The sequence below is a fragment of the Phacochoerus africanus genome, chromosome 9 (genome assembly GCF_016906955.1).
Source record: "Phacochoerus africanus isolate WHEZ1 chromosome 9, ROS_Pafr_v1, whole genome shotgun sequence".
NCBI lineage: Eukaryota > Metazoa > Chordata > Mammalia > Artiodactyla > Suidae > Phacochoerus > Phacochoerus africanus.
In genome coordinates, this window is record NC_062552.1 from 82,364,905 (window position 1) to 82,389,202 (window position 24,298).

Here is a 24,298-nt window from a genome sequence, read left to right on the forward strand (position 1 = left end):
AACCCAGGCCTTATTCCCCCACCCTCCAAACTGTCTCCTCTGGAGACCATAAGTTTTTCAATGTCTGTGAGTCAGCATCTGTTCTGCAAAGAAGTTCAGCCTGCTCATTTTTCAGATTCCATGTGTCAGTGAAAGCATTGGATGTTGGTGTCTCATTGTTTGGCTGACTTCACTTAGCATGATAGTTTCTAGGTCCATCCATGTTGCCAAAAAATGCTGGTATTTCATTCTTTTTAATGGCTGAGTAATTCCATTGTGTATATGTACCACATCTTCTGGATCCACTCCTCTGTCGATGGACATTTAGGTTGTATCCATGTCTTGGCTATTGTAAATAGTCCTGCAATGAACATTGGAGTACATGTGTCTTTGCGAGTCATGGTTTTCTCTGGATAGATGCCAAGGAGTGGGATTGCTGGATCAAATGGTAGTTCTATGTTTAGTTTTCTGAGGAATTTCCATACTGCTTTCCACAGTGGTTGCACCAATTTACAATCCCACCAACAGTATAACAGGATTCCTTTTTCTTCACACCCTCTCCAGCACTTATTGTTTGTAGACTTTTGGATGATGGCAATCCTGGCTGGGGTAAGGTGGTACCTCAGTGGTTTTGATTTGCATCTCTCTATTAATGAGTGACATTGAACATCTTTTCATGTGTTTCTTGGCCATCTGTATGTCTTCTTTGGAGAATTGTCTGATATACTTTTGAAGCCCTTTGAGCTAAGAGACCTCTGCCTCTTGCTATTTTTCTATTTTTTTGTTTTGTTTTGGTTTTTGGTTTTTATTTTTTTTTAGGGCTGCACCTGTGGCATATGGAAGTTCCCAGGCCAGAGGTCGAATCAGAGTCCCGGCTACACCACAGCCACAGCAACATCTGATTCAATCCACATCTGCAACTTACACTACCACCTCACTGCAATGCCAGATCCTTTAACCCACTGAGCATGGCCAGAGATCGAACCCACATCCTCATGGATAGCTGAGCCACAAGGGGAATGTCACTATTTTTCTATTTGAGAGTAAGGATCTCCTGACAAAGAGTGAAGACAAATAAGATCCTTTTTCTATGTTATCAAATTAGCTGTCTCCCAGCAAGTAGAAGTTAAATACCAGGTATAATATGCTAATTGGTTCTTGCTAGAGTGGAATTTGTGGCAGTTGCTTTAGCACTCCACTTCAGTTAACAGAGTTATCCAGGACACCTCTCATGAAGATATGTTACTGACAATGTGGTAAGGAACTCTTTGTACTGACCTAATCCAACTTTATATTTAAATTTTGATTTTTCTTAGAATTTTTCAAAATTCTAATTCTAAACAAAATTTTCTTTGCAACAAGGAGAAATTAGATGTATATATGACAGTGTGTATTATGAAACTATACATCAAGGAAGAATTTAAATGCAAACAGAAAAAAACAATTTGGACTCTATTTTATACGATGTCAGTGAAATAAATACTCTGAAAAATGGGAACTGTTACAATGGGGGCTGTGGGAGCATAAACATGTTCAAACGGGTTCTTAGAACTCTGATCACACTGGGCTAAGCCTAATCCTTGGAAGATGAGTTATTGATTTCGAAACTATATGGAGCCCTTTCACAAACATAAATTAAAGGAGTGTATATGAGTCAAAGGAAATAAAAATAACTTTTCAAGAAGGAGGAAATGTCAAATATAATGGTCCCATTGCTCATTCCCTTCATAGATCAGAAGAATGAGTGTCTCAGAAGCCAATAATATCTCTGGGTCTGTGAGTGAGTTCATTCTCCTGGGCTTCCCCTGCCGCAGAGACATCCAGATCCTCCTCTTTGTCATGTTCTCCCTCATCTACCTTCTCACCCTCCTGGGGAACACATCCATTATCTGTGCCGTGTGGTCAAGCCGGAAACTCCACACACCCATGTACACCCTCCTGGCTAACTTCTCCTTCCTAGAAATCTGCTATGTCAGTTCTGACGTGCCCAAAATGTTGGCCAACATCATCTCCCAGACCAAGAGCATCTCCTATGCTGGCTGTCTGCTCCAGTTCTACTTCTTCTTCTCCATGTGTGCTGCTGAGGGTTACTTTCTGTCTGTGATGTCTTTTGATAGGTTCCTTGCCATCTGTCGACCTCTGCATTACCCCACTATCATGACTCATCATCTCTGTGCCCGATTAGTGGTTTTCTGCTGGGCTGGTGGCTTTCTATCTATACTGATGCCTGCAATTCTCATGTCTCGGGTGCCCTTCTGTGGCCCTAACATCATTGACCATTTTTTCTGTGACCTGGGACCATTGCTGGCACTGTCCTGTGCCCCAGTTCCCAAAACTACTCTAACGTGTGCTACTGTAAGCTCTCTTATCATCTTTGTCACCTTTCTCTACATTCTTGGGTCCTACACCTTGGTTTTGCGAGCTGTACTTCGGGTTCCAGCTGGCTCAGGCAGGAACAAAGCTTTTTCTACATGTGCCTCCCATTTCTTGGTGGTTTCACTGTTCTATGGCTCAGTCATGGTAATGTACGTGAGTCCAGGCTCCAGGACCCATCCTGGGACACAGAAATTTGTAACCTTATTTTACTGCATGGCAACCCCATTCTTTAATCCTCTGATCTACAGCCTTAGGAACAAAGATATGAAAGATGCACTAAAGAAAGTCCTGGGTGCATCATCAAAAGAAATTCTTAAAAATACAGAGAAATGACATAAAAATTTACATCATTATATCTGTATTCTCTCAGGAATACAGAATTTCTCTCATTAAAAAAAAAAAAAAAAGCAGAGTTCCCATCGTGGAACAGTGGTTAATGAATCTGACGAGGAACCGTGGGGTTGCAAGTTCGATCCCTGGCCTTGCTCAGTGGGTTAAGGATCCGGTGTTGCCATGAGCTGTGGTATAGGTCGAAGATGTGGCTCGGATGCTGCATTGCTGTGGCTCTGGCCTGGGCCAGCAGCTACAGCTCCGATTAGACCCCTAGCCTGGGAACCTCCATATGCCGTGAGAATGGCCCAAGAAATGACAAAAAGACAAAAAATTAAAATTAAAAAAAATTTAAAAAGCTATTTTCTGAATATGTCTGAGTGTTTGATTCCTTCCTTACTCTCATAAAAGTATGATTCACTGCATACACACACACACAAACACACACACACACAAACCCCTCATCCTATCTCATAAGCAAATAGCCTAAAGGTCCATTGTAGGAAAGTTCTGTAGACTTTTTATTCATCAATGTATCATTTCTCTGTTCTGGAGACTTTCTGAAGTCCTAAAACTAATGTTAAATTAATGGTTTTTATCCTAATACTGTTTTATGTGTTTCAAATTTATCAACTATTTTTTCCTTTCCAATTATAGGTGTTTCTCTAATGAGATATAGCACCTATTCACTATACTCACAAAAATTCAACTGCTTTATCTATAAGATCAAAGACCCAATAACTGTCACTAAAACTGTAATGTCTTTTTTTAAATCAATGAATTTTATTACATTTATAGCTGTACAATGATCATCACAACCCAAAGTAATGTCGTTTCCTTTGTGTTTCCTTACTACCAAGCTGGTAAGGTGTCCATGGTGTGCAGCAGATGAAAATGGGAAATGATATGGCTTCTTCTTAAGGAAAATTCTCAGTCTAACTTTGAAGAGGATACAGAGAAAGACATGCACACATTCACATTTGCCAAACCATTAAGTATTCCTTACTCAAACCTGGGTTTCTAGACCTTCCAATTTTTAGTAGAGATTTATGGTTCCAGAAAATAGACATGAGAAACCAGAAAATAGGTTCTGCCAACAAACCTTAAGCTACCTAAAGGTAGTTAGCACTTAATATAAACTATTTACTTGAGCTGATCATCTGTCTGTACTCTAAAATGTTCACATTTTAATTTTTTAATTAAAAAATTTCATTGAGGTAACACTAGTTTATAACATTAAGTTTTATATGTTCAATATTATATATCTTATTTTAAACTATAGCACAAAATTTCCTTTTCTGGGGAAAGGATTGGTTTGTGAAGTTGTCTCCTATATATCGAAGAAAAAACTAGTGATTTGACTGACAATATCCAATCCAGACCAGAGCTTAACTCAAGTTTCTCTATAAATAGACACCTTAAAGCTCTCTTCTAAGCTATTTTGGCTTTGGGGGATATTTCCTGTAATAGAATATGCTAAGTAATGAAGTTTCTAGACCATTGTGAAACCAGAGTAAAATTCTGACCTACCCATCCAGAAGGGTTAGTTTCCCCTTGTTCTCCACAGATCACTGAGACTGCACCTATTTAAAGTAAATGTACAATGATGTAATATTAATAGGATTCTTCCTTGCATACAACAGAAGCTGACTCTGGTTGATTAAACATGGCAATGGTGAAGATTTACTGATGAGATACCAGGAATGTCACAGATCTGAGTTAAGGCTCAGATTCAAAGATCAATGTGCAAACCGCCCTGTGGAATCTGTCTGATGAAAAATCACAATCATTACAGCCATGCCCACTGTCATGAGCCACCAGATGTCACTGCCAATTCTATGCTAGGAATGTGTCTTCCCTGCAATCACTGTGCTACCTGCTTCTTTGTTATTTTCTTGCCAATATTTAAACATTGCTATCCCCTTGCCAACCCACTTCTGCTTCTTGCACCACTGTCCTGAATTAAAGTCTGGAATAGCTGTATCTTTTTGGTAGAATTGGTAGAGTATATCCCTATACTGTAACTGCAGTAAAGGCTGGAAGAGCTAATACCTAGCAATAAAAACTCCAGTTATACAAAGATAAGCTCCAAGCCTCTACTGAGATACTGGGCAGCAAAAATAAAACACCAACTAGTAACAACACATGCATTTTGACTCCCCTGTAATATGCCTGGGTGATGTTCCCTCTGGAAATTCCATGGGGTAGGACTCAACTAAATGATCCACCTATGCAACAGCAGTGAAGAAGTGGGATGAGAAAAGGGAAACGAACTTTCCTTGGGTAGTTGAAGGCTTGTCTATCTCATGATGAGTGTTGTTAGAACATAGTATGATGCTTACAAGTTATTACTACCCTATGTGAAGTTCTGAGAGACAGAAGTTCAGCTAAAGGGAAGGAAATTGTCCATTATCTGGGAAAGTCTACATTAGCTGCAGTGAAATCTAAAGCTGCCCACTCCCCTTTCTTAGAACTGGTGAGGAGGAAGATTCTTTACTTACTCTTTCACTTGAGCCAAATTTTTTAGGTTTGGTGTCAATGGACCACAAATAACTAAATAACCAAGATCCCCATTTACATCTAGGTTAGTATAGTGTCTAAGAAAGATATTCATATATAAAATTATTTAAATAAAATATTTTTTGTTTTGGCCTAAATGTTATATACATAGAATTTTGGATAACCAGGTCTTGGTTAGCTACACTGGGATGAATTATATTCTATTTTCCCTATATTTTTAAAAATTTACAAGTAACATGTTTTTATAGTGAACAATTTTCATTGTAAAAAACAGAACAGTACAAAATAATGAAGATCCTCATATTGCCATACCTCTACACACCTACTTGTCTCTACAGAAATATGTTCAGTTTGGTGGGTATACTTCTAGAACTTTTTCTGGGCTTTTATATATAAAAATATAAATTATGGGTTTTGCATGAGTATATAAATCAGATTATACTTAAGTGCTGTTCTACAACTGACTGACTCTTCTACCCATGCCCTAGTCTCCCCTAAAAAGCAGTGTCTGGCAATAAAAACTCCAGTTATACAAAGATAAGCTCCAAGCCTCTACTGAGATACTGGGCAGAAAAAAAATAAAAGAAATCTAGCTTCTTCAGGGACTTCTGTCAGTCTAGAAAAAATTAGGACAATGAAGCTGAAAACACAATTCTTCAGGAAAGACTCTTTCCCAGGAGGCAGTGCATATATGTGTGACTCAATGTACGCAGTGGGTCCTTTTGCCACCAAAATCAGGGTTTAAGTTAGGAAAATTGGTGAAATAAAAGGATTTTGTTGTTCCTTCTAAGCAAAGAAACTTTATTCTGAAAAATAAAGACAACCGACTTATATGTTGAACCTCAACATTTCTTGAGGTCTATCTTTAGTCCTCAGAATTCTCTACATATACTTGTTCCGCCCAATACAATAGCCGCGACCCACATGTGGCTATGACCACTTGAAAGGTGACTAGTGCTAATTGAGAAGGGTAATAAGTGTCAATTTATATACCAACTTTGAAGACTTAGTGTAATAAAAGAATGTAAATATTTCATTAATAATGTTTATGTTGATATATGTTGAAATAACATTATTTTAGACAAATTGAGTCAAACAAAATATATTATTAAAATTAATTTCACCTATTTCCTTTTATCTTTGTTTATGTGGCTATTAGAATATTTGAAATTATATACATGGTTCATATTTGTGTCTCACATTATATCTCTATTAGCACTGATTTAGAAGGATCTCAAAGAATCTAATCACCTTGAATATCATTAATATGTTATTAATCCCCAAGCTTTTGTCTCCACTTCCAATCTCATCTCATACCTCTAGACTTCCATATACATATGCCTTCTTATAATCTCCACTTGGATGTTTGTCAATTTTTAAGTGTATATTCCTATCTTTTATTTCAGTGGACCTACTTCAAGCCATTTTCCTGAGATAGGATAAGAAATTCTGGCTAATGTATACAATTCACATCTAGGTTAGTCCTATTCTTTTATGAGACAATAAAGCAGATTTCGCTGGTACATTTATATACCCATGTAATATACATACATACATAAATCTTCACATTTTAATTCCTTCCAGGTTTTCACATGGAAACAACCACCTTCACTGAAAACTTGAGGTACTGCTAATCAAATCTAACTTTTCTGCATGAGATGCACTTAAATATGAATATATAATGTCAAAATCATGAGAGAGATTTTCATCTTTTAACAAATAAGACAGTGGACAGAAACTGTTAGCTATTTCTGAGATAAGCTATCAAGCCTGTCATTTCTACCTTCTTCTTAATACCAACAAATACTATTTTTGTTCCAAGGATCCACTTCCCCAGAATTCTCAAAGTATACCACTCACTGGTCCTCCCCCAAGGTGATGTCTTTACTCTTATCTGTGACTGTAAAAGAATCAGGAATGAGAAAATTCCAGCAACCCCCACAGATACTAAACTCTGAGGATGTTCAATTCTTTATATAAAATGGCACAGTATTTGCATATAACCTAAGCACATCCTCCCATGAGTTTAAATCATCTCTAGGTAATTTATAATACCATATAATGTAAATGCTATGTGTTGTAAACACAATGTATATGCTATACAAATAGTGCCTGCACATAGCAAATTCAAGTTTTGCTTTTTGAAACCTTCTGGACTTTTTTTCCTGAATATTTTTGATCCCCAGTTGGTGGAATCCACTGATGCAGAACCTGTGAATATAGAGGGACAAATGTATTTATATATTCCTTGGGGTAAGATGTTTAAATTAGAGACACCTTTTAGAAAGCAGTCACAGAAAACTAGGTCTCAAACAGCTTTTTCTCTTTAGTCTTTTCTCTTCCAAATTCTTTTCCTCACCATTGAACTCACAGGTGGCCTTTTAGAGTCAAATGCTTTTTGTACAATACTATTCTGATCCCAAGAAGAACTTGTTATAATTCCAATTTAGCTATAGCAACTATTTACAAAAACATTTTTATAATCAACAAAAATTAATTTCAAGTGGTTAGTCAAGTTTTCAGTCCTATTTGTCTTTCGTTAGGTTTATAAATGTGAACATTTCTTGAAAGTTTGTATGCTTTTCTTCTTCAGCTTTTTCATACTTGTCAAAGGTCAGTGTTAGCAGCTGTGCAAGTTTCATTACATCTAAGGTGACTGCAGAAAACTCTCCAGGTCTTTCTGTGGCAGAGACTACTATTGCGCACCCAAAATGCATCCCCCTTTTCCCCAGTAAAAGAATCCTGACTTTGTTCACAATAGCAATGCATTGTTTCTTCTGCCTCCCTTGCATCTAGATTGGCTATGTGATATAGGTCTGGCCAATGAGACAAAAACCGGGTTTCTGGGAAGGTTTTTGGCTTTCCCAAAGCAGGAATTTCTGCTTCATGCTCCTCGAGCCTGGAACAGGGAAACATCTGGATGTTTAGAACCTTCTTGCAACCATGGTAACAAATATGAGGATGAGGATGTAAAGGATAAATGTCACAAATCCAGCCCAGAGCAGTGGCTATGGATAGTCTGCTTTCAGATTTATTATTACGTGAGGAAAACATTAAGCCCCTAACTACATAATGATATATCCATATCTATAGTTTTAGAATTTATTTTTTAGAGCAGTTGTTTGAGGGTCACTGCAATTTCCCATGAGTCCCCTTACTACACATGCGTAGCCTCTCCCAAGATCAACAGAGTGGTGCATTTGTTACAACTGAACTTACACTGACACATTGAGTTGTACATTCTACCGGGTTTGAACACATATATATAGTGGTAGGTATCCAAAAAAAATAATAATAAAGAAGGAAGGAAAGAAGGAAGGGAGGGAGGAAGGAATTTGGGAATTGTCCCCAAAGTCTGTGTAAGTAGAGAGGAAATAAGTGTGAGGGCTGATGGAAAGGAGGTTTAAGAAAATGGTTCTGATGATGGAGGATAATGTGAGAAAAAGAATCTATATATATGTGTGACTGGGTCACTCTGCTGTACAGTAGAAACTGACAGAACACTGTAAACAAGCTATAATGGAAAAACTAAAAATCATTTTAAAAAAGAAAAGGCTTCTGGAATTTGACATGGAGATTTCAGAGAGAGAGAGCTTATTTGTCAAATTATTATGCCTTCCCAGGTAAGGAATGCTAGGACAGGGACAAAAATGATGAGAAATGTTGAGTAAGGATGACAAAGGACTACAGAAAAGATGCCACAGAATTGGATATAAGAAGGTGAGGAATTATAAATGTTAAGGTTGTAAGGTTCAAGTTACAGATAAGTGGAGCATTAACAGATAAGGATGGTGAGAGCTAATTTAAAAGATTAAAAATTTAGGATTAGACATTTAAATTTGAAATGCATCTTCATGTAAAAATATCCAGCAGGAGTTTGCAGATGTTTGACTAGGTTTGAAAGTAAAGTTAGTGCTGAAGTTTTCCTAGAACAAAGTTTTAGCCTAAGATTTCTTCGTGAAGTTCAATATTATAAATTAAATTACTATTCTAGAAAACAAGAAATTAGAGAATAGAAATTATCTCTGAGTGACACCAAGAAATGTACAGAGAACTACATGAAAATAAGTGCAATTTAGGCCTGGGTGGTAGTGATCCAACAAAGTCTGTAGCTCCTTGGCTTACATAGATTAGTAACTAAACTTCAGATGGCAGCATATAGAAGATGTGGACCTACCTCCTAAAGTGACAGCATTGGCCAAAAGTGAACAGTCCATCAAGACAACAGGATTTTACTGAGGACCATTGTTGGTGCCTAAAACAACACTTGGAAATATGGAATATACAAAAGTAATGCTGTTAAATTGTCTCTGATGTTGAGGATTTTGTTTAAAAACCTGGTTATCTGAAGGATTGTTGTTTAACTACATGTTTGCAACACATTCAACATTTGCTATGCTCTAAGAAAGAACTGGGTTTGATGAAGGCAGAATTTGAGGATGGTGAAATACATCAAGCAGTATGTAGTGAAAACCAAAAGAGAAACTAGAAACTCAATTACAAAGAAATGTGCAAAACTCTTATTAAGTTGGATTTCAAAATAGAGTATATCTAAAGTACAGACATATCTGGAGCAGGAGTAATAACTTCCTAAGACTTAAAGCACTGGGTCTAATGAATTTTTAAAAATCATCTTCCTGATATAGGAAAATAAAATAAAATGAAGGGATAAAGACCTAAATGTAAGACCAGCTACTATAAACTCCCTAGAGGAGGACACAAGCAGAACACTCTTTGTCAAAAATCACAGCAATATTTTTTTGAATCCATTTCCTAGAGAAAGAGAAATAAAAGCAAATTTTCATAAATGAGGCCTAATAAAACTTAAAAACCTTTATACTTCAAAAGAAACCATAAACTAAACAAAAACCTATAGAATGGGAGAAAATATTTGCAAACAATACAACGGATGAGGGATTGATTTCCAAAATATACAAACAGCTCATATAGCTCAATATCAAAAAATCAAACAGCCCAATCAAAATATAGGCAGAAGGTCTAAATAGACACGTCTCCAAAGAAGACATGCAGATGTCCAACAGGCACATGAAAAGATGCTCAACATCACTGATTATTAGAGAAATGCAAATCTAAACCACAACAAGGTATCACCTCACATGGGTAAGAATAGCCATCATCAAAAAGCCTACAAATAATATCACATACTTTTTTATCCATTCATCTGTTGATGGACATTTTTATGTATATATTGTATATACATACAATAGACTACTATTCAGAGAGGGTTTGGAGAAAAGGGAACCCTCCTACATTGTTGGTAGGAATGCAAATTGGTGCAGCCAGTATGGAGAACAGTATAGAGATTCCTTTAGAAACTAAAAATAGGGAATTCCCACTGTGGCGCTGTGGATTAATGATCCAGCTCGTCTCCATCCTATTGCCAGTTCAATATCTGCCTAGAGCAGTGGGTTAAGGATCCAGTGTTGCCGCAGCTGTGGTAGAGGCTGCAGCTCAGATTCAATCCCTGGGCCAGGAACTTCCATAAGCCTTGGATATGGCCAAAAAAGAAAAAAAAAAAACCTAAAAACGAAAAACAGAGTTACCATATGATTCAGCAATTCCACTCCTGGAATCCAAAAAAAGAGAAAAACTCTAATTTTAATAGGTACAGGTACCTCCATGTTCATAGAGCACTATTTACAGTAGCCAAGACATGGAATCAAATGAAATGTCCAACAACAGATGAATGGATAAAAATATGTGATATATATACATACAATAGACTACTACTCAGCTATAAAAAAAGAATGAAATGATGACACTTGCAACATGGATGGACTTGGAGATTATCATACTAAGTGAAGTTACACAGAGAAAGACAAATATCATATGATTTCACTCATGGAATCTAAAAAAAATGATACAAATGAACTTATGTACAAAACAGAAATAGACTCACAGACATAGAAAACAAACATATGGTTACCAAAGGGGAAAGGGAAGAGGGACAAATTAGGAGTTTGGGATTAAAAGACACACACTACTATATATAAAATAAACAGTACGGTCCCTCTGTATGGCACATGGAACTATACTCAATATCTTGTAATAACATATTGGGAAAGAATATTAAAATAATACATATATTTCTGAATTACATATATATATATATATGAATCACTTTGCTATATATCTGAAACTAACACAACATTCTAAATCTATTATTTCAATTAAAAAAACACTAGAAATAAAAGTAACTGAAACATTAAAGGGAAAAAACATGATCTCATTCACCTGGGATCTTGCATCCTCCTAAATATTAATGATGCCTTATATTAAATGTGACTTTTGAAGCCTTTAAAGATTTCCCAAAATAACACATTCAAAATTTTCTTTAGTGCTTCCTCCACACCTTTGTTCCGGAAGTTGTAGATCAGGGGATTAAAGAATGGTGTCGCCAAAGCATAAAACAAGGTCACAAACTTCTGCATCCCAGGATGGTCCCCAGAACCTGGGCTAACATACATCATCATGATTGAGCCGTAGAACAGAGACACCACAGCAAGGTGGGAGGCACAAGTAGAGAAAGCCTTATGCCTTCCTGAGCCTGAGGGCATCTGTAGCACCACACTTAGGATGGAGTAGTAAGTGCCAAGAATGTATAGGAAGGTGAGAAAGATGATGAGAGAGCTCATGATACCACAGATCAGGGTAGTTCCAGATACTGGAGCACAGGACAATGCCAGCAAAGGTCCTAGATCACACAGGAAATGATCAATGGTATTTGGACCACAGAAAGGCACCTGAGATATTAGAATCAAAGGGGTCAGTAACCAGAGAAAGCCACCAGCCCAGCAGAAGACCACTAACCAAGCACACAGGCGATGGGTCATTATGGTGGGATAATGCAAAGGTCTACATATGGCAAGAAATCGATCAAAAGCCATCACTGACAGAAATAAGCATTCAGCAGCACACATAGAAAAGAAGAAGTAGAACTGGAGCAGGCAGCCAACATAGGAGATGCTCTCGCTCTGGGAGAGGATGTTGGCTAACATTTGGGGCACATCGGAACTGACATAGCAGATTTCCAGGAAGGAGAAGTTGGCCAGGAAGATGTACATGGGTGTGTGGAGTTTCCAGCTTGACCACACAGCACAGATGACAGATGTGTTCCCCATGATGATCAGGAGGTAGATGACGGAGAAGAGTACAAAGAGGAGGATCTGGATGTCTCTGCGACAGGGAAAGCCCAGAAGAATGAACTCACTCACAGACCCAGAGATATTAGACTCCACGGTCCTCATCAGTCTGACCTGTGGAAGTGACCGACAGAACCACTGGAATATTTACACTGTTTTTCTTCTTCCGGGCAAAGGGAGATATGTTGATTTTCCACAATTTAGATTTGTGACATTACCATCTTCCCTTTGGAAAAGTGAGCTGGTCTTCCCTCTGTGTCTCCTTGCCTTCCTCATTTATTCGATAAACATTTATTTTGCACATATTATTGCCAGGCACTGTCCTAGGAGACAGAGAAAGGCCGTGAATAAAAAAGCAAAGCCCCTGCACTTTTGGAGTTTAAATCAAGTATCTTTTGTTGAAAGCAACCTCAAACAATACATCACAGACTAGGATCTCTATATAGAGAGAGTTTAAATTGGATTGGAAGAGAGCTAAAGGGATTTACCTTGGAGCCTCACTTGCACAGCAAGGAAGCTGGTTTTGCTTAGATTGTGTTTATATTTTGGAAGCTTTATGGAGAGCCAGTATAGAATATGGACTGGATTTTAGCATTCCTCAACATATATTGTGGTGCTGCCACTCACACAGCAACAACATGATAGGACAAATCACAACAGTAATTTTTGTTGTTGTGTGAGCCATGACAATTATATTCAGTTGGAAAAAAATAAGGAAAGGCTTCTGAGAGGGATATGAACTTTGGCAAAAGACAGAATGTTCCGAGGGCAATGATGGAGGCAGAACATTATTAGCATATAATAATAATGTGAAAAGATTTGAATGCAAGAAATTATGTTTAAAGTCCAAAAGAATGAAGTCTAGAATACTTGTAAAGAAATAGTAAGATATAAGGTACGGAGATGGGACCACATGGAGGAGGACTCACTGTCAGTGACTAGTTCAGGCTTAACTTGCTATCAGTGGAAAACTTGAGCTGCTCTAACAGAAGAGTAAATGATCAAAGGTTTATGGAAGCTGCATTTGCAAGACAATTTTCTAGACAATTTCAGTGTAATTAATGAAATTAGCAGGAACCTATTAGAAAGCTACTTCAACAAACCGAGGGAAAAGCAGTGAAAAGCCTGTCATAGGGTAATGTATAGGCAAAAACACACCAGGGATGGATTCAAGAGATGGGTAATGGGAGAAACCTAATCTCCTGGTCTTTAAAATCATCAGAGGTCTCCTTTTTGAACTTGGTGTCTGTTAGGCTGCAGAGGTCTGTTTCATTGTTTGCTCCTTCAGGTGAATGTGAGAAAAAGAATGTGTGTGTGTATATACATACACTTTGCTATACAGCAGAAATTGACAGAACATTGTAAATCAACTATGATAAAAAAGTAAAGAAAACCTTTAAAAAATAAAATAAAATCAGCCGAGGCAATTAAATGCTGCTCAAGGAGCACAGAAGGAAGACACAGAAAAGAGAGCTCTTGCTTTCCATTTGCCACAGTGAAACTCTTTAGCTCTCTTCTGATTGTCCTCTCATCTGGGATGCCTCACAGGAAACAGCCACTCCCAGCACAACCATCGCACTCTGAGGGTCTTTCTGTTCCCACAGGTCAACTTTCAGAAGAGTCAATTACCATTCTTGCCTTTGGGTATCTCTCAAATCCATTTGATTCCCCAGTCTTGAATATGCATTTTATATTTCATTAAGTAAATTAGCTTCTACTTTCAAAGTTTTCTTCTCTCACGAGCCACACAAAATGGGTGTTGACTTGTTATGTTGTCCTCTGTGTGAAAGTGAACAGATTAACAGGAAATAATCATCCTAAATTAGTGCCCAAGTCTTCAAGAAAAAAAATTCCCATTTTCCTGTCTGCCAAGCATACAATTCTTTTGAATATGACCTGCAAAAGACGAAATGATGTGACAAAAAAAAATTCCTTAATCCCATGTCTAATAAGGTTTTTCTAGTAGGAACAGTGTTGCAAAGGAAAATAATCAGGAAATTTTATACTCCTTTTTCATATCAATATATAAAGTAAAACAGACATAGAGATTGTGCCCATACACACTTAACTCGAGGAATCTAAGGTGTCAGCTCCGTGATGAAACACCTTTCAGCTCCCTTCTTCACAAAAATCCCTCTCGTGTTTTACTCAGAGAATAGAACATGACACAAATCTCTCCCTTCCTCATTACTTATACCTTCCAGACTCCAAAGCCCTTCTCTGGAGACCTCAACTCCAGGGGTGATGGTAGCAATTAACATGCATCATACAGAGTTGAGTACATGTCTTCAGTGATTATCATACTGAAGAAGAAAACTACATGTATGTGCAACACTAATATGTATACTCACACACAAATACATGTACATACACATACATATTCCAGTTAACACAGTATTGGTCCCTCCAGAGTTGCCTATCCTAACCTTAATAAATTACGTCTTAGCTAACAAAGTTTTTGACATATGTACCATTACCTTCAAACTCTGTTAGACCCAGACTCCCATTCCTGCTGTCCAAATGGCAGCTTTAATTTCAAACACTAAATTGAAAATAAACTTATTCCACAGAGCTGTTTCTTTTATTTACAAACTCCTTATTTCTACATATAAATCAAACAAGATAGATGTTGGTCAACAAAGAAGTTAAGACACTAATTCTATGACAGAGACAAATCTGTTTCCTCTCCTTCAAGTCAAAGCTACATTTTTTCTAAGCCTTCCTTGCAGTTAGGTGTGTTCATGTGACTGAGTTCTAGCCTAGTCAGTAGAATGTACTTAAAACTGATGTGCAACACTTCAGGCCTTACCCACACATGGTCCTTGATATGACCCAGGAAGCTGAGCTTTGAAAGTGATAAAGCCAAAATGGGGAAAAAAACCTAAGTCCCAGAATCATCACTTGTAGAACAATCACCTGTTGATCAGGAATACCCATTGGAATTTAAATGAGTATTAAAGAAACACAGTTCATGTTTTATCTACTAAAAAGAAGATTGGAGAAAAATGTGACTAATTGAATCAAATAATTTATTTACTTATTTTGTTGCCACATGCAGGGCATGTGGAAGTTCCTGGGCCAGGGATCAAACCCATGCTAGAGCAGTGACTTGAGCCACTGCCGTGACAATGCCAGATCCTTAACCCACTGTGCCACAAGGGAACAAACTCCCAACTAATTACATTTTGATAAATATATAAAGGAAAACAACTGTGGTTGTCTATATCATAATGTATATCTTTATGGGGGTAATTCCCTTTGATTTTCTAATTCAAAAGTAGCAGGGAAAAATTAAGGAAAAAATTTGTATGAAGGACAATGATAAGAAATAAAAATTTGGAGTCACAGAGTAAATGCATTTTAAATTTTGGTCAATGTGGTCACATTTCCCTCCAGAAAGGTTCCAGAATTTTCTTTATTACTATTACTTTCCTCTCTATTCTTAGCACCAAGGCTGTATACTGTGCTACTGGCTTAGTTATTCAAACTGGGCTTTATAAATAAATAAAGCAATACTACTTTATGCCTCCATTATGATGATATACATCAGTGTCAACTGAGAGAACATGAACATGACTTTAAGACCCTCTTTTCATCCAAGGTGACCCAATGGCTACCCTTCAAACCTATAATCTACATCCTCGAGAACACAAAGTTAATGATCATACCAAATAAAGATATGGAGAACTCTATTAACTACTCATGAGCCATTAGAACCAACTTAGATCTCATGCTGTTTCAATATGCACACATGAGGGCTATGTGATGCTTTAGAACTCACTGGATCTAAACCAGGTCATTACCTTAGGACCCTCATACATCATGCAAATCACATTTGTTGGAGAATTTTTATATTCTACTTTCTAAAGATGGGCTCTATATTCTAGCACATGACTTTTTTAACCTCTTTACACACTTGCAGTTTCCTCTGACTCATAAGAACTGTATTACATTTAACACAGACTTTGTCATACACTCTATATGTAACATCAAAAAGCTTCCGTGGAACTATGCTACAGAGGGCTCAAGGGAATATAGGAGAGTTTTTGTTGTTCTTATTTTTTCAAGATTGTTTTCAGATGCCAAAAGTGTTGTAGAAGCCTCAGGGGTTATTCTATTGTTTAGATTCCACAGTGAATGAAAGACCCAGAATTTCTTTTCTCTTTTTTTGGCCACACCCACAGCGTGCAGAAGTTCCTAGGCTAGGGATTGAACCGGTGCCACAGAGCAACCCAAGCCACAGCAGTGACAACACCAATCTTGTACCTGCTGAGCCACCAGGGAACTCCATTACCCAGAATTTCAATTTAGCACTTTCTTTCTTTTCTGAACTTTTTATTTTTTTTATTAATGTGTAGTTGATTTACAATGTTGTGCCAATTTCTGCTGTATAGCAAAGCGACAGGCTAGGGGTCAAATTGGAGCTGCAGCTGCAGGTCTATGCCACAGCTACAGCAACACTGAATCTATGCTGCATCTGCAACCTATGCCACAGCTTGCAGCAACACCAGATCCTTAACCCACTGAGTGAGGCCAGGGATGAATCCACATCCTCACAGAGACAGTGTCAGGTTCTTAACCCACTGAGCCACTATGGGAACTCCCATTCTGTATTTATTTTTTATTAAATGATAGTTGATTTACAATGTTGTGCCAATTTCTGCTGTATAGCAAAGTGACCCAGTCCTACATATAGATACATTCCCTTTCTTATATTATCCTCTGTCATGGTCTGTCTCAAGAGATTAGATACAGTTCTCTACACCACACAGTAGGACCTTACTGTTTTTCTATTCTAAATTTAATGGATTGCATCTACTAATCCCAAACTCTCAGTTCATCCCACTCCCTACCCCCACTCCCTTGACAACCACAAATCTGCCCGCTATGGCTATGAGTCTATTTCTGTTTTGCAGATTGGTTCATTTAAGCTATATTTTAGAGTCCACATATAAGTGATATCATACAGTATTTGTCTTTGTCTTTCTGACTTACTTCACTTAGTATGATAATCTCTAGCTGTATCCATGTTGCTGTGAATGGCATTATTTTATTCTTTTTGTGGCTGAGTAGTATTCCATTGTATATATGTACATCTTAATCCATTCATCAGTCAATGGACATTTAGGTTGTTTCCATGTCTTGGCTATTGTGAATAGTGCTGCAGTGAACATTAAGGTTCATGTATCTTTTTGAATTATAGTTTTTGAATTATACTTATGCAATTTGGGCACTTTCAATAAGAAAAGAAATTAATTTTAAGTGAATACCTACCAAACATAAATATCAAGATATTAACCTTAAATTCTGACATTATTACTGTAAAATAGAGATTTCCTGGCTGTATTTCCAAAAGGAATTGTGAAATGCCCAAAAGACTGAGATAATGAAATTAATTTGAGTTCATCATCTCCTTAAAGCTAATTGGACATTTAGTGAGAGAAGGAACTATATTATGGCCTTGAACAGTGCAGTATCTAGACACAAGTTTTCTAAAATGCAAATCTTATCATGTCATTTTCTTGCTTTCCTCCTTAAATATTTTCTTCTCACCTACAGGATCAACTTCAGAGTCTTTAGTCTACTCCCTGAGGTGGGAAATCTGCATTGGAGAAAGACGAGTAGCTGCCTTCTTGAAATCACTCTTTGTGTCTATCAAAGAGCAAAGCAAAGAGGCACCCTGGAGGGCAAAGCTCTGTTAGAGTTGGGGAGTGGAGAAGTATTAATGATTTGAAGAGAAAATATCCCACCCTCTGCAGCTTTTATTACTGAGAAATAGCTATTACAGTAACTTCAGAGAGGGAAAGAAAGTGCACACACAGATAAGACTACAGCCATAGGGGCTGCTGGAAAAGAGTAAAGTAGAAATGTTAATTGATAATAATCAAAATAAAAAACAATTGACCCTGCTAGTATGCTTTGAATGTTTGTTATTTTTTTTGTGGTAAAATACAGATAACATAACATTTATGTTTAATAATTTTAAGTGTACAGTTCTGTGCCATTAAGCACATTCACGATGCTGAGAAATCGTTACCACCATCCATTTCCATAACTCTTTTCATCTTCCAAAATTGGAACTCTGTATTTATTAAACAATAATTCCCCACTTCTCCTTCCCCAGCCCCAGGCAACTATCATCCTACTTTCTGTCTCTATTAATTTGACTACTCTAGGAATCTTATAAAAGCAGAATCATAGAGTATGTGAACAGCTGGTTCATCCACGTTTCAGCATGTTTCAGAATTTCCTTTCTTTATAAGGTTGAACAACATTGCAGTATATGTATATATCATATTTTTTCATCCATTAATCCATTAATGAACATTTCAGTTGCTTTAATCTTTTGACTGTACTGTGCATTTTACAAACACTTTTACATGTGATTTCTCATTTAATTCACAAAAACACCTAAAAATTGCCCTTTTTAAAAATTGGAATAACTGTTCTTATTTACTGAAGTGGAGCCAAAAGACAGCCCTCATCAATTTTTATCCAACAAATCACTGTTTTCCCTTTCATAAGACAAGGAAATGTGGGGGAGTGCAAAAATTCTCCTTTTGATGTGCATTTATATAGACATCTTTCAAAACTCAAATCTTTTTAAAAAATAGGCACTTTCTTCTTTATACAAAAATAATAGGGTTATAATTTAAAAGATAAGAACCAGAAAACTCTGAGAAGAAAACACAGGCAGAACACTCTTTGACATAAATCAGAGCAGTATGTTTTTGGGTCTGTCTCCTAATGCAAAAGAAATGAAAACAAAAATAAATAAATGGGACCTTAAAAACTACTGCAGAGCAAATGAAATCATCAACAAAAGTAAAACACAACATACTGAATTGGAGAAATACTTGCAAATGGTATAACCAATAAGGGGTTAAAAATCTAATATAAATAGTTCATACAACTCAATATCAAAAACAAACAATCTAATTAAAAAATAAGAAGAATGGAGTTCCTATTGTGACTTAGTGGGTTAAAAATCCGAGATAGTATCCATGATGTGAGCTCGATTCCTGGCCTCGCTCAGTTGGTTGAGGATCTGTTGTTGCTGTGGCTGTGGTATATGCCTGCAGCTGCAGCTCCAATGTGACCCCCAGCCTGGGAACTTCCATATACCACAGGTAGAGGTGACCCTAAAAAGAAAAAAAAATGAGCAAAAGACCTTAATAGACATTTTTTCAAAGAAGATGTACAGATGGCCAACAGGCATATGAAAAGATGCTCAATATCACTAATCATCAGAGAATTGCAAATCAAAACCATAATGAAATACCACCTCATACTTGTGAAGCCATCATCAAAAAGTCTACAAATAACAACTAATGACAAAGATATGGAGAAAAGAGAATGTCAACTGGTGCAGCCACTTTGGAAACACTATGGAAGTTCCTCAAAAAACTAAAAATAGAACTACCACAAAATCCAACAATTCCACTATTTGGTACATATCTGATGAAAATGAAAAATGTTAATTAGAAAAGATAAATGCACATGAATGTTCATAGCAGCCAAGATATGGAATGTTCAATAGCCAAGATATGGAAGCAATCTACAAGCCCATCAACAGATGAGCAGATGAAGAAGAAGTGATGTATATATAATATATACAATGGAATATTACTCAGTCATTAAAAAGAATGAAATTCTGGAGTTCCCTTGTGGCACAGTAAGTTAAGGAGCAAGCAGTGACGCTGCTGTGGCTCTGGTCACTGCTGTGCCACAGTTTCAATCCCTTATGCCACGGGCACTGCCAAAAAAAAGAAGAACAAAATTCTGCCATTTGCAACAGGGTATTACCCTTATTGAAATAAGTCAAACAGAGAAAGGCAAATTCTTTTTGTTTGTTTTTTATGGCCACACCTGCAACATATGGAAGTTTCCTGGCCAGGACTGAATCTGAGCTGCAACTGTGACCTGCACCACAGCTGTGGCAACACCAGATCCTTTAACCCACTGTGCCAGGTCGGGGATTGAACCCATACCTCTGCAGGGTCCTGAGCCACTGTAGTCAGATTTTTAATCCACTACACCACAGTGGGAACATCCTGTTTATTTTATTTTTTAGATTCCACATATAAGTGATAACAAAACAGAAACAGACTCACAGAGACAGAATAAACTAGTGGTTACCAGTGAGGAGAGAGAGGTGAGAAAAGAGGAATTAGATAGAGGTAGAGGATTAAGAGGTATAAATTACCTCTATGTATAAAATGAATAGCCTATAAGGACATATTGCACAGCATAGGGAAATAGAGACATAACAACTGTAAATGGAGCATTATTATCTATAAAAATATTGAATCATTATGATGTATACCTAAAACTAATATAAAGCTGTAAATCAACTGTACTTCAATAGTAAAAAAATAAAATAAAATATTTTTAAAGTCTAGGGAAAAAACTGCTCAAACTGATATTTAGCAACAAATAACTAATGTTAATAAATTTTGGCATAATTTTATTGATAATTTATTATATAATATTATAATATTATTGAGTGCCAGATACTATTTCAAATGCTTCCACATATTAACTCACTTAATTCAAAAAACTCTACAATATAGATATAATTTAACTGGGTCTTCTCCATTTAAAATTAGGAAAACAGATAAATAACAATTTGAGTAACTAGTCACTCAGTAAGTAACAGAAACAAGCTTTGAATTTAAGAAATTCTCCTCTGGAAATATTTATTTTAGATCAAGTACCTTTTATTACTTTTAAGTATATTTTTTCTTGATTCTTTACAACAGTCCTCGAAGGAACTTTAGCTCACCAAAGTGTCTCCCAGTCAGGAACTAGGAGTTCCCACTGGGGCACAACAGGATCAGTGGTGCCTCTAGAGTGCTAGGATGCAGGTTTGATGCCCCGCTGGCACTAAGGATCGTGTTGCCACAGCTGCGTCTTGGATCTGATCCCTAGCCCAGGACACCATATGCTGAGGGGCAGCCAAAAAAAAAAAAAAGAAGGAAAAAACAAACAAATGAAAACATTCAGGAATTATATTTACATTTTACACATAACTTTCCTCAGGGCAACCTTCATCTCCTTACTCCTAAGGCTGTAGATCAGAGGATTTAAAAGTGGAGTTGCAATTGAGTACAACATGGTCAAGAACTTCTGCATCCCAGGCTTACATACATCACTGTGACTGAACCATAAAATAGAAACACCACTATCAGGTGGGAGGCACATGTAGAAAAGGCTTTTTTCCTGCCTGAACCTTTGGGAACCCGGACCACAGCTCGAAGCACCGTAGTGTAAGACACAAGGATATAGAACAAAGTGATGAATGTTATCACAGCACTGAAAGTGCTACAAGTCAGAGCTGTCTTGGGGACAGGGACACATGATATGGCCAGCATTGCCCCAAGATCACAGAGATAGTGATCAATGACATTTGGACCACAAAATGGAACTTGGGAGATAAGGGCAGCAGGTGTAACTAACCAGAGGAATCCACCCACCCAGTAAGCACACACAAGGGTTCCGTGGACTTTCCTGGTCATGATGGTGGGATAGTGCAATGGACAGCAGATGGCAACACACCTGTCAAATGCCATCAGGGCCAGGAAGAAAAGTTCTGTGGCACAAAGAGAGGAAGATGTAGAACTGCAAGACGCAGCCATTATAGGAGATGGCCTTGGTCTTGGATAGGAAGTTGAATAACATGTTGGGCACATTGGAATTGATGTAGCAGATCTCCAGGAAAGAGAGGTTGGCCAATAAGGTATACATGGGGGTGTGGAGTTGCTGGTCCCACCACACAGCACAGATAATAGCACTGTTGCCCAACAACGTCAAGATGTAGATGGTGGAGAATAAAACAAAAAGGAGAATTTCCACTTCTTGACTACACAGGAAAGCCAGGAGCATGAATTCATGAATGGTAGCAGTGGCATTCTTGTTCTGCAAAACATGCATTTCTCCCTAACATCTGATATGCACAGACATAATCAGAAGTACATATTAAGTGTCCTATTTTATTCAGGTTTCCATACCTCAATTTCTCATTGGAAGTAAGTAGTATTATAGGTGGAGAATAAAATGGAATATTAATATTTAGTTAGTACAAAGAATTTTTCTTAAAATAGCACTGATGGAAGACAAACAGAAAAGCATCATTGATAATATTACTTTAACTAATACTCTATTATTTCTTCTAGAGCTTTTTCTTCCAATTTTTGCCTATAAGAAAAAGAGACAAAAATGGAGCATTATACACTTGAATTGGCCAGCTTTATTTAAATCAAGTACACTAGCAAGCTTTAGGAAAGCAGCCACACCCTTCAGCCAGACTTGAATTATTTTGTTGCCTACACTATCCTTTCCATCATCATCACAAGGTCCATAAATTCTCCCTATTTAATTACATTACTATAGACTCTTCGTAGGTCACAATAATAATGCACACCTCTAAATATATACACTAAATTCTTCATTAGTTTCCATTAAAAACTTACATCCCCAGGTGATTCTGATGTGAAAAAGACAACATCTGGCTTTTGAGAATTATTATACTATATGGGTGCCAGAGAACTTTGAACCCAGAGCTTCTTTCAGAAGCTTTGGATTGATAGCAATGAAAGTAAAATATGGAGGTTACACTACTAAGTGAGAAAAAAATATATATAAAATGAAAGAGAGCTTATAAATAAGTGGAAGCTAGTTCAGCAATTCCCAGTCAAAATTAAGGAAGTAGCATGTGCTTTAAAATATTTAAATTAAATTGTTTTAATTCAAATTATCCTCTGTGGAGTCCCCTTCATTCACAGTTACTATAGCCTTTCAATCCCATTTGCAAAATTTGCCAGTTTGCTGTTTTTACAAATTATATGAAACACTGCATTCTTAAACAGTCACTTTCACTTTCCACTTAGAAAAAAATAAGATGTCAAGTCTTTGGTTTTCCTTTGGTTTTGTTTTGTTGGGTTTATTTTTTTACTAAACTCTCCACATTTAAAATGAAAATCAAGGGGAAATAGTATAAACTACCAAGGAGAGAAAAATGAATGCTTGAAAGCCTATTTATTAGAACAAAATATGAGCTGATCTCCCCCCCAAAAAAAGTATTTGTTTGAACCTAGAGGGAGCATATTCAGCTTCCATACACATTCTTATCTCTGTGTATTTGCTCTCATGAATGATATGAGCTCAATACACTCCCACAGTGCTACCTTATAATTGAAAGTGTTCCAAAGTTGCATCATATACAACTCAGAATGACTCTCTCAATAAAAACCGTACAGTTGAATTCCTAATTAGCCCAGAAAAGCCTAATTTGATCATTGAAATTACCTTATTTATTCCTTATCTTTTGAATTAAGCTCCTTTTGATTTTATTCTACACTATATTCCTCTTTCTCTGGTCCCCAATCTGTTGGCTTCTATTCTTCTTTTCCTATACCTTCCACACAGCATCTCAGCCACAGAGTTGTTAGACTTTGTGGGCTTTCTGAAATTAACCACTACTAGGAAACTTCCTTTTGTGGAAAAAAATTCCATTTTAGTTAAAACTGACATGTCCAGACTCTCTTCCCTCCTGCTGTGCATAAGTTAAAGCTGAGGGAGTAGAACTGAAGTTGAGTCCCTTCAGTTTGGATTGATAAAACTTTCTTTCCTAGAGAATTACTTCAAATAAGCTGTTGAAATGCCAGATTTTAGAAATATTTGATAGTTGCCCATGTCACAGAGTAGTAAATGGTAGAGTCAAGGCTTGAACCCCATTTGCATGATTCCACAGTACACAATCAATCTAACCTAAGTAGACTGCTATCTAAAAAAGTATAGAGAAGGCTTGATCAAATAATAGCAATCAGGAGGTCTGTCCCCTCCTCTGCCTTCTATAGGATACTGCTGTTATTCCCTCCTGTTTCCCTTCCCTTTCCTAGCCTAGAATGAAGAGTAACATGGAATACCCT

At 37.1% G+C, this 24,298-nt stretch overlaps 2 protein-coding genes and 1 pseudogene across 2 annotated transcripts; 1 reads left to right on the plus strand and 2 right to left on the minus strand.

Annotated features, from left to right (window-relative positions):
* The first annotated feature begins 1,716 nt into the window (after positions 1-1,716).
* Positions 1,717-2,688, plus strand: LOC125136736 (olfactory receptor 11H6-like). Its single transcript, XM_047797528.1, has one exon. It carries the CDS (start codon positions 1,720-1,722, stop codon positions 2,686-2,688), a length of 969 nt encoding a protein of 322 aa, XP_047653484.1. The 5' UTR covers positions 1,717-1,719.
* Positions 2,689-7,638: 4,950 nt separating this feature from the next.
* On the minus strand, positions 7,639-12,347 carry LOC125136435 (olfactory receptor 11H12-like). The gene is made up of 2 exons (XM_047797241.1): positions 11,579-12,347; positions 7,639-7,655 (listed from the first exon to the last, which is right to left on the minus strand). The coding sequence occupies exons 1-2, from the start codon at positions 12,345-12,347 to the stop codon at positions 7,639-7,641; spliced, it is 786 nt and encodes a 261-aa protein (XP_047653197.1).
* A 9,036-nt stretch (positions 12,348-21,383) lies between these two features.
* LOC125135151 (olfactory receptor 11G2-like) lies at positions 21,384-22,301 on the minus strand (annotated as a pseudogene).
* Positions 22,302-24,298: the final 1,997 nt, after the last annotated feature.

Excerpts from the sequence above, each read along its gene's own strand:
- LOC125136736 (XM_047797528.1), top strand. The coding sequence starts at position 1,720 with ATGAGTGTCTCAGAAGCCAATAATATCTCTGGGTCTGTGAGTGAGTTC.
- LOC125136435 (XM_047797241.1), bottom strand. The coding sequence starts at position 12,347 with ATGGGGAACACATCTGTCATCTGTGCTGTGTGGTCAAGCTGGAAACTC.